Here is a 10946-nt window from a genome sequence, read left to right as displayed (position 1 = left end):
TTATAAAACAAAGTGCTTCGTTAGGACAGGAGGTAAATTAGTGCAATCAACATACTTAGTGGTGGAAATATCGAAAGAAATCAAAAAGCAACAATCAGTGCAGTGGTCATAGCAGGAATACAACTATAAAGTGCGCAAAAATACATAAATGTGTGTGTATATTATTAAATCTTAAATTGTAGACTTTTAGGACGGTTGAACAGCTTTACAAACACATTCAGGCAGTTTAAATAATATTACATTTAAATACACACACACACACTTTTGCCTGAAAAGCAAGGACATTATCGTTCTAGCAGCATTTAGCAGTGGTATTTCCGACACTGCTAACACACCTCACACAATCGCACACAAAACACACACCTGAATCATATTCAATATCCTAATCAAAACGTGAGGCGCGTTGGTTAAAACTATCATTAGCATAGTCAGTTAGCCGTGTTATTGCACTTGGTCGTCATCATTGGAGGCATTATCAAACTCTTAAAACTACAGTGGACCGTTGGCCACTCTGAACCTCACCGAGTCTGTGAAGGAAAGTCCTAAAGCTCACAGAAGTAGCGGGCGGTTTGCCGCAGCAATACTTTTAAAACACTTTGAGACGTTTTTAAACTCTCTCCCCGATATTGTGCGGATCTCGAGCCGACCTTTTTAAATCTCGGAAAGTCCTTTATGCACGCAGGGTACCTGATAGTGCTCTGATTGGCCAGAAGGGAAGGAAGTGGGAGTGGTGGTGGTGGTGGTGGGGGTAAGCTTCCTGTTGGGTCAGTAGCAGCCGTCGTTCCAGCTGGCGTGACGGAGAGGGGTCAGCTGCGTCATGCTCTTGGGGGGCGTCAACAAACTGATGAGAGAGGAAAGAATCAGTACAGAATCTACGCACGTTTTTTATGTTTTTTGTTATATTATTATAAGTCATGATGACTGCATTTTTCTGGTGAACATTAGCATTGAATGATCTGTTTTTTATTATAAACTGACACAGAAACTGTAGACCACAGCCCCCAGGTTAGATTGGCTGATTCACCCTAGGTCTCCACCCTTGAGCATCTGAAACGCTCCAACCAAACTCTGTGAGTAAGAACACAACCCCCTCAAATTGAAACGCAAGTCCATCCTTTACAGACCATGAGACCCCATGCAGGTTTGGTGGGGTTCAGATTTCAGCTAGACTCTGCATAGTCAACCCGTCCCTCCCCTCATACTTGGCACTTTATGTACACACTTAAAGTACGCACTTATTGTATTTCGTTGTATTTAGTTATAGTACTAAGTTATGCTGCATCTTATCCTAGCTATCATTGTTGTGTATGGGGAATGGGTTAACCTAGCGATTGTAAATGCTTGGCAATTGGTTCTATGATCATCCTTACTGTACCGACAGCGATATACTGTTGTTTCTATTTCTTCCGACAAATGTACTTACTGAAAGTTCACTTTGGATAAAAACGTCTGCCTAATGCCCTGAATGTAAAATGTAAATGTTTGGGTCGGCTCACCTGCGTGGCAACTGGGAGATCCGGGGGCGGGGGGCGGAGCTTGAGGCCGGGCGCGGCAGGCCGCTGCGGGCCGTGAGGGGTTGGGTGGGGGTCTTGTTGCCGAGTGACGGGATGCCTGTCGGCACAGAAACCGAGCCCTTGATGATGGGGCTGACGTAGGCGGTGGCCTTTGGCGGTTGCGTGGGCGACGGAGTAGAGAAGCTTCCCACGCTGTGGACGCGGTTCTGCAGCTGGACTGCAGGCCGAGAGGTTAGCGTGTTAGCCGTCTATTTCACTAACAAGTGTGTTGGTTAGCCAGCATGTTAGGGAGTTGGTGAGTAAGTAAGTAAGCTGGCTAGTTCATTATCTAGCATTTTTGTTTGATGGCTACCCTTTTGGAGAGTTAGTCATCTTGTTATGTAGTTTTTTAGCCTTCCATCTAGCTAGCTTGTGAGCTAGATATCTTGTTAGCTAGTTTTTACCTTCATATTTAGCTACCTAGTTAGAGATCTTGAAAGCTAGCTATTTAAAAACAAAATCAGAATCATCTTCATCAAGTAAGAAAACACAAAAGGAATAAATCTGGAATAATTATAAAAATAATATATAACACACATTTAGCCATTAGCTAATTAGCTTGTTAGCTAGTTCGAAGGGTTGGAAAGAGAAAGGTTGCTGCTTCTTACTGGAGGAGTGAAACTGAGCCGACGACGAATCAAAGCTCAGGCTGTTACGCAGCAGGGAGAGGGGAGCCGCCTGATTGGCCGAGATGTGCACGCTTGGCATGCTGGGAGCCTGCACCAGGTTAGGCATGCTCCGGCGCAGCTGGTTTACTGGTAAAACAACAACCAGAATCAAGTGGGACTGGGGACAACAGATGTTAACTAGCCTCTTAGGCGAACTGGCTCACTTACAATTTGACTGTTGATTAGTGTGAAATATCCCTGAAATAAACCAATAAATAAATAGGAGTCAACGTCAGATATGAGATTTTTTCAATCATCCCCTACAAACTGAAAATATTGTTCTTATACGTATATCAAATTGCACCCACCAAGTCATTATGAGCAAAAACCAACCACTAAAAACTTGCAGAGGGAAAACAGGTCAAAACAGGTCGTCAGGCACACAACAAAGAGCTCTGTTCCCGCTCTGTTTCTGTGTCACCCCCACCGCCCAGTCTCTCCTGTTTCCGTTGGGCCCTGTGACTAGACTTACAGGGAGTTAGAGGCAAGCGGTTGGCGAGCTGGCTAGCAGGGTCATTCAGGGTGACCGTCAGGTGATTAAGGGGACCTTATCCCTCAAAGCTCGCTGCGTCTGTATTTGGGCGCCGGCAATAGCGTTGCGACAGCTAATTAAATGTCGAACAAATGCTTCTGGAATTAACCGATGAGATTAGAACCAACTGTATCAGCGCTTTTCGTTAGCGAGTTAGTTATCAGAGCGCTAATTGGGGAATCGTCGTTTTGCGTTTAGTATAATTACTTTTAAAAAAAGGCAGCCTGAATATCAGGGATAGACTTACGCTCATGACCGAGAGCCAACTGATTTCCAACGGGACATTCCGCTGGACGAAACGGCCAACAACAAAACAAAACAGGGGTACGTACCCCGTAAACACAGCAGTAACCACGCGAGTACAACACCAAGTGGCAGTAGCATCAACTTTAGGACAATCCGTTTGCTACAGCCAAGAAGTCCTTTAAGCCCCCCTTAAGCGAGTAGCGGCCACCAATTAGCAATTTCGCCCCGATAAAGTAATACAGGCCCGGCCGTAAGCCAGGGTGTTTCCTGCTCACCTGATCCGGGTCTGAGGGCCTGCGGCTGGGAAGCGCTGGGGCCGACGGGGCCCGCCCGTGGAGGGGGGGAGGCGAAGAAGGCCCTGGAAGCGTACGTTTGGACGGGGGAGGTTGGGGGGGTAGCCGGGGGTGTGTACAGCGACACGCTGCTGCGGTGCCAGTCCCGTGCGCTGGAGAATGTGTGGGGCCGGGGGAGGCTGGAGGGAGCGAGCTGGGGAGGGGTAAGGGGGCCGCACTCCTCCTCCGTGGGACGGGGGGTCCGGCGTGAGAGGCTGGGCCCCCTCTCCCGAAGAGGGGCCGTGCTGGCGTAGTCCTGACGCAGACCTGTTTGTGGGGGGGGGGGGGGGGGGGGGGGGGGGGGGGGGGGGGGGGGGGGGGGGGGTAGCAATGCACACACACCAAAATATATAGACACAAAAAAACCCCACATATTTCCCCCCACACACACGCACAGAGAATAGACACACGCACACAAAAGAAATCGGACAGGACAAACACATATACACACACCTCCTGGGGTTAATGAAGCTAAAGTAGCGATGAGCTCGTAGGTCTGATTAGTTAGTTAAACATGGAGGGAGAGAGCGAGAGAGTTTGGAGTTAGAGATTCAGAGTTACCGAAAACAGCCCCTGGTTGGCCCCCAGGTGAGGCCTTCACGCCCCACCAGGTGAGGCCTTCACGCCCCACCAGGTGAGCCCTTCACGACCCACCAGGTGAGGCCTTCACGACCCACCAGGTGAGGCCTTCACGACCCACCAGGTGAGGCCTTCACGACCCACCAGGTGAGGCCTTCACGACCCACCAGGTGAGGCCTTCACACCCCACCAGGTGAGCCCTTCACGACCCACCAGGTGAGGCCTTCACGACCCACCAGGTGAGGCCTTCACGCCCCACCAGGTGAGGCCTTCACGACCCACCAGGTGAGGCCTTCACACCCCACCAGGTGAGGCCTTGACGACCCACCAGGTGAGGCCTTAACGAACAACCAGGTGAGGCCTTAACGAGACACCCTGTGAGGCCTTAACGAGACACCCTGAGAGGCCTTAACGACCATCCATGTGTGGCCTTAACGAGGCACCATGTGAAGCCTTAATGAGACACCCTGAGAGGCCTTAACGACCATCCATGTGTGGCCTTAACGAGGCACCATGTGAAGCCTTAATGAGACATCAAGTGAGACCTTAACGAGACACCAGGTGAGGCCTTAACAACCATCCAGGTGAGGCCTTAACGACCATCCAGGTGAGGCCTTAACGACCATCCAGGTGAGGCCTTAACGACCAATCAGGCTGAGACTCGGAACATTCGATTATGCGTTGTTACTTACTCTCCTCCTGCAGTCGGGCCATGACCTGTACATCTGTGAGGTCATTGAGCTTGTAACCCGTGGCGACGACGTCCCTCTCGTCATCGTCGAAACTCGCCGAGTTCCAGCCTTTCCGAAGACAAACATAGCGGTCGTTATGAGGTAGTGGTAACTTGTGTGATGCACAACATTCCTTCCTGGTTTATGGTGGCGTTCTCAAAAGACCCTGGCCCTCAAAATCGATGTTTGCCTCCAACTGTTACAGAAAAAGTAGTTTTACAAAAGTGTAGAAGAAGAAGACCGGACTACCTTATAACACTGACTGAGGTCGGTCTTTTTACCGACCAATCACGTCAAGGCAGGGGAGAGGGAGGATGGTTTGGGGGGGAAAGCTTGGGGCGGAGTCTTACCGCGGCGGGCCAGGTGAGAGAGGAAGGTGGGGCTCCTCTCGGCGGGGGGGAGGGGCTCCTTCAACAGAGGGCTCAGGGACCCCCTCGGGGGCAGCAGCAGGGGGGAGGCCAGGGGGGAGGCTAGAGGAGGGGGGGAGGAGGACAGAGAGAGGAGCAGTCTGAGGAACAAGGTTGAGTGGTTGGGTGGGGAATCGAACCTGCGTGTGTTTTGGGGGGGGGGGGGGGGGGGGGGGGGGGCTTACCGGGGCGTCGGGAGAAGAGCGGGGTGGAGCAGGAATTGCCGGCGAGGGGGGGGGAGGCGCCGAATGCCGACCCCCCCGCCACGCGATACAGGAGGGGGGAGGAGGGGGAGAGGCTGCAGGGCGAGGGGGAGGGGCGCCACCTAGAGACTGGAGAGAGCGAGGGGGAGGGGGGGAGGGGGGGAGATGGGGGAGGAGGGGGAGGAGAATGGAGTGGGGGGGGAAGGGAGGAAAATGGGAGGGGGTGAGGGGAGAGGGGGAAGGAAGGTGAGGAGTATGGAGGGGGGGAGGAATGAGGGGAGATGGGGAGGAAAATGGGAGGGGGGAAGGGGAAATGGGGGAGGAGGGGGAGGAATAAGGAGAGATGGGGGAGGAAGGGGAGGAGAATGGGAGGGGGTGAGGGGAGATGGGGGAGGAGGGGAGGAGAATGGGAGGGGGTGAGGGGAGATGGGGGGTGAGTATTGAGAGTGGAGGGGTCAAGGAGAATGTGATGAGGGGAGACAGGGCAGGGGTGAGGAAAGAGAGAGACCCTGAAATAAATCAGTCTCATCTCTTTTTCCACAGTAAAATACCTTCAAATATTTCAGTGTTTAAAGGTTGAGGACTTGCGTGCGTGCGTGCGTGCGTGCGTGCGTGCGTGCGTGTGAGAGAGATTGTGTTTGAATCTCTGCTTAAAAAAGCCAAACAGAGTTGTTGGACACACACACACACACACACACACGGCGTGACATCACAGGACGGTGCATCACAGCGGCGGCTGGCACCACACTACAGTGGGTGCCGTTGTTTCGGAGTGGCGCGCACACACACACACACACACACTCAACGCGGTTGCTATGGCGACGGCTCCTGGGATACGCATACGAGACTTGCCTTAAAGTACCGCCAACGCAAACGAGAGCCAGACATCACTTAACATCTACAGAGGCACCGACAGAGGCCTTAGCTAGGCAGATCCCAGATCTGGAGATAGCACAGCAGCGAAGGGAAGAGTAGAGGCCATCCTCCATCCCATTTGTGCCCGCTGATCGGTTACCAAGGCAGAGAAGCAGCTTTGGAACCAGAGACACATCGGTGTATCCTACATGCAGTTGAAGCATCTCTGAAGGGTGTCTTCATAGACGCTCCTCTCCTCTGCTCCATCAATGACTTCTCCCTTCCCCTGCCCCACCACCAACAGCTTGTCTCCTCTCCTCGAACGACTAGATGTTCCTCTCCTCTCCAACACTAGCTGCTTCTGCTGCTGCTCTCCTCCAGCTCCACCACTAGCTACTCTCATCCAGCTCCACCACTACCTGCTCCCCACCAAACCTTTGACCTGAGCCCTCTCTACCCCAACCAAACTCCCAGCCTCGCTGCATAGCGAGTATTCTCATTCGCGACCTGTCGTCGTGACAACCACCACCACCACACCACGCAGGAGTGGACGAGACGATGGTTCCTGCGCACGCGTGCAAGCGAGCGAGTACAGTCCGGTACCATGGTGGGATGGACCGGACCCCAAGCTGGCTAGCCGTACTAGCTGCCAGCATGGTGACGTCATGGCCCGTACCATAGTGTGTGAGTGTGTGTGTGTCAATAAAACCTTCTCTTATCCACGCACAAACAATTCCTTGCATCACCATTACACACACACACACACACCTCGTTGCAGGTTCAGAGACGGGGTCCTCATGGCCCCCTCGGACCGGGGGCTGTCCAGAACCTGCCTGCACCACGTCAGAGAAGACAGGGGTGGGCTGTCTGCGCACAGGGCTGCCCGGGATGACACGTACAGCCTGCTCACACACACACACACACACACACACACACACACACACAGTGACCTTATAATCGAAATGACCAGTGAACAGGGCTTATTATGGGATCTCCGTGAACAAGGCTGTCCCCCGAGCAACAAAGACACCAACTGTGCTCCGAAACACAGACTTGTTCAGAGTTTGTGTTTGTGTTGATGTGCTTGTTTAATCCTGCTTGGGAGTGCCGAAGGGTGGCCCTATCTCTCCTCCGACAGCCACATATTATGAATAAAATGTGTTCTAAAATGTGTTAATTGTGTTTCATGTTGTTTAAATCGCGACGAGCGACGAGGGAGGCAGGGGCTGCGTTACCAAGGCAACAACAGTATCCCAAGGCGAGAAGTTCGGACGCTGGGGAACATGTTTTAACATCCAACAGTAAACTTTGATTTGTCAAACATAAACCATGGAGTCGAAGTTAGATAAGTTACAGAAGTAGACTACGGGGGTGCTCTTCAACGTAGGGGCAAACTTGAATCGCGTTGTCAACATCAAGCAAGGCGAGACTATTCAAACCTCACGTCATTAGTCTGGAGTCTACTCTGGACAAATTAGACATCTCAAGTATCTCACACATCGCACGCCAAAGGCTCCACTATAGCCGCTTAGCGGATCAGCAGCAACACGTGGTTCCTCCGCAGTCATCCTACCAACCAGGTCTCGTCGTCCGAATCCCTGGAGGAGAACATGGCTTCCAGGTCCAGCTCCTCTACGTCGTCCATCACCGTGGTGGCCTCCCGATCTCCTGCCTGCTTCTCGGAGAAACACGCTTGGAAGTACGCCAGCACACCCGATGGGGTGTTCTTGTTGTTGATGTTGTGGTTGTTGTTCTCCTTGTGTTCGAGTTTGCTGGACGCGGGGGCCGGGGACAGAGTGCGGTTCTGCCGGCTCCTCAGCTGCTGATTCTGGAGCTCCAGACTCCGGACCAGCGCCTGGAGCTTCTTCACCTCCAGCTCGGCCGGCATGCTGTTGCAGTTGTGGTCGACCACATCCATGGTCTGGCGGTTCATCAGGCCGACCTCGGCCTCCATCGGACGGTGAGAGCGAAGTGCGTGGTGTTGGATCAGGAGACAGTGAGCGCTTGACTTGTAGACTGGCCTGCTAGACAAGAGTTGGCTGTGTCTGTGCGTCTCTTTCTCTCTACTCGGGTGTGATCCGAGCTGCCGGCTCAAAACCTAGGACAGTCGACCAATGAGAGAGGAGGATCTTGACCACGCCCCCCCCCCCCCCCTCCACACACACCAATGACAACTGCAGGTTAAGCCATGCGCACCTGTCCTGTCTCGAATTATAAACTCTTGATCCATTAAAAAAATGTGTACACATGCTAATTCATAATTTGCATAGTTTTATAGTTCAAATCAAACAATAATTTCAAAATAACACGCTGACTTCTGTAAACCCTTCGTTTCACTTAGATACAAATAAAGTATTTAGGATACTTTAATTGTATTAACAATACTGTGTACTAGCTCTAAATAATGAAGACTTGTAGCTTGTATTCTACAGGCAACACATGTAGATCTCCCACCCGTTTCATTTACATCCAAATAAAACACACGTAGCACCTCTAGTATGAAAAACAACTTAATTTATTGATAAATCCACAAAAAACGACCGGGTTCATTCACGCCGTGGCCTCGCCTGCCCTCTAGTGGCCGAGGTACGCCACGGTTAATATTTTTCACATATCTTCCCCAAGTTCTGCTCACACGTCCCGTCCGCCATTGTTGTCCTCAGTTTTCCCGCCAATTATGTAAATTATCGTTTCTTCCACGTGAACTTCCTACGGGCGCCTTCTTGGCCGGGCTTGTCCCTCTCCCTCACCCTGGGGTCAGGGGTCAACAGGCCAGCTGAGAGTGAGACAGAATTGAGATTTTTAGAAGTTATTTCACCAATTCACCCTGACCCAGACAGACAGCCAGACAGACAGATACGTGAGAGACAGACAGAGAGGGGAGAAATGAGAGAGACAGTCCGACTGACAAACAGGAGAGAAATGACAGGGAGACAGACCAACAGACAGAGAGATGTTGACAGACAGCACAGGGGTCCTTAAGACGCCAAATGAATGAAATCACAGTCAGTCATACTCCACACACACACACACACACACACACACACACACACACACACACACACACACACACACACACACACACACACACACACACACACACACACACACAGCCAAAGTTTAACTCCAACTTTTTCACTCATTCACCCTGACCAAGACAGACAGAAAAATGAGAGACAGACAGATACCTGAGAGACAGACAGCACAGGTGTCCTTATGACACCAAATATGAAACCAAACACCGTTATCTTCCACGCACAGGCACACACACACACACACACACACACACACACACACAGACACACACACACCTTGTCTCATGTTCTCCACCTCCCTCTCGGACAGGAAGCCGAGCAGCGCCCGTGAGATGGCGAGGCGAACCGCGCCGGCCTGGCTGGACCGCCCCCCGCCGCTCACCTCCGCCTCCACGTCGAGGCGCCCCAGGACCCCTGCGAACTGCAGCGGGAACATCACCTGCTCCCTAGGAGACCCCCGGGACAGCAGGGAACAGCCCAACGCACGAGAGGTCACGATCCTTTCCGCGTGGGTTCGACGGAGGCGCCGCGGGCGTGCTCCAGATGCCTCGTACGCCGGGACGTCACGAGTTGTGACGTCGTTTCCTGCCCCGTAGCACTTAAAAGCGTTCCGGTTTGTCTTTGTGAACGGGTCATGTCATTGGCGAGTCGTTGTTTATTGTTAGCAGCATTAGCCTCTTTAGCAAACCAGCTCGAAAAACAAACAACGCAACTTACATTGTATTGAACGCACAGCAAGACCGCACAATGCATAAATTGGTGACTGGAGTAAAGTAGCAGAGTACAACGACCAGCGTGTTACAAATACAAAGAAAATAAATCTCTTTACGGGCGCAGCCATTTTTGTTGTCGAGTCGTACGGTCGGCCTCACTGAACTCGGTATACTCTCAGGATTCCGAGTGGGACCGACCAAAAGGGGGCGTTCCTCCGTGAAATGACGCAAGAAAGCTGGGAGAGTTCCCACTTTGCAACTCGTGCGGGTGGCGTACGAGGAATCTGGAAGGCACCAGTGTGTGTGTGTGTGTGTGTGTGTGTGTGTGTGTGTGTGTGTGTGTGTGTGTGTGTGTGTGTGTGTGTGTGTGTGTGTGTGTGTGTGTGTGTGTGTGTGTGTGTGTGTGTGTGTGTGGGTGTGAGTGTGTTCTCTACCTGTCCTGGTACACGGGGAAGTAGGACAGCAGTTCCGAACCATTGACGGTCGCACGGCCCGACCCGCCATCTCTCAGGACCACCGAACTCTTAGAGGTCTTCCTCCGGCCTGCACACACACACACACACACACACACACACACACACACACACACACACACACACACACACACACACACACACACACACACACACACTGTGTCAATGCATGGCACTGTGGGGTGATTGTAACGTTCATTGTGGCGTGTGCATTTTAGGTTGCTTGGTTGTGTGTGTGTGTGTTTATATTAATGCGTGTTTGTGTGTTTTTATAAATGTGTACATTTATGAATGTGTGTGTGCGTGTGTTGAGTTACTAAATGCATGCAGGTGCATATACTGTATGCATACGTGTGTGTTTCTAAATGCGTTTGTGTTTGTGTGTACGTGTGTTCATAAATGTGTGCATGTGTATATGTATGTTTATTAATGCGTGTATGCCTGAGTTTATGAATGTGTGTGTGTTTATGAATACCTGTGTGTGTTAATGAATACCTGTGTGTGTGTTTATGAATACCTGTGTGTGTGTTTATGAATGCATGTGTGTGGGTTCATGAATGCGTTTGTGTGTGTTTATGAATACCTGTGTGTGTGTTTATGAATGTGTGTGTGTGTGTGT

The 10946-nt window shown here is 51.5% G+C and overlaps 2 protein-coding genes across 2 annotated transcripts in view; both read right to left on the bottom strand.

Moving 5' to 3' along the window:
• Nucleotides 1-765: 765 nt before the first annotated feature.
• Nucleotides 766-8060, bottom strand: LOC307074258 (SLAIN motif-containing protein 1-like; the record flags this gene model as incomplete). Its single annotated transcript, XM_079734275.1, has 7 exons — nucleotides 766-841; nucleotides 1497-1731; nucleotides 2162-2308; nucleotides 3275-3598; nucleotides 4603-4710; nucleotides 6875-6939; nucleotides 7684-8060. The coding sequence occupies 7 exons, from the start codon at nucleotides 8058-8060 to the stop codon at nucleotides 766-768; spliced, it is 1332 nt and encodes a 443-aa protein (XP_079590401.1).
• Nucleotides 8061-8609: 549 nt separating this feature from the next.
• The window catches only part of mrps9 (mitochondrial ribosomal protein S9), a 9752-nt gene continuing 7415 nt past the window's right edge, over nucleotides 8610-10946 (bottom strand). Inside the window, exons 9-11 of the mRNA XM_079735471.1 lie at nucleotides 10289-10397; nucleotides 9418-9587; nucleotides 8610-8882 (exon numbers count right to left, since the gene is read on the bottom strand). Coding sequence (XP_079591597.1) covers nucleotides 8791-8882; nucleotides 9418-9587; nucleotides 10289-10397 — 371 coding nt within the window. The 3' untranslated portion in view covers nucleotides 8610-8790. The remainder of the gene's footprint in view (nucleotides 8883-9417; nucleotides 9588-10288; nucleotides 10398-10946) is intronic.

The sequence above is a fragment of the Pollachius pollachius genome (genome assembly GCF_949987615.1).
Source record: "Pollachius pollachius genome assembly, chromosome: 4".
Classification (NCBI taxonomy): domain Eukaryota; kingdom Metazoa; phylum Chordata; class Actinopteri; order Gadiformes; family Gadidae; genus Pollachius; species Pollachius pollachius.
Note: the sequence above shows the minus strand (reverse complement) of the source record. Positions and strands in the feature narration are given on the sequence as shown.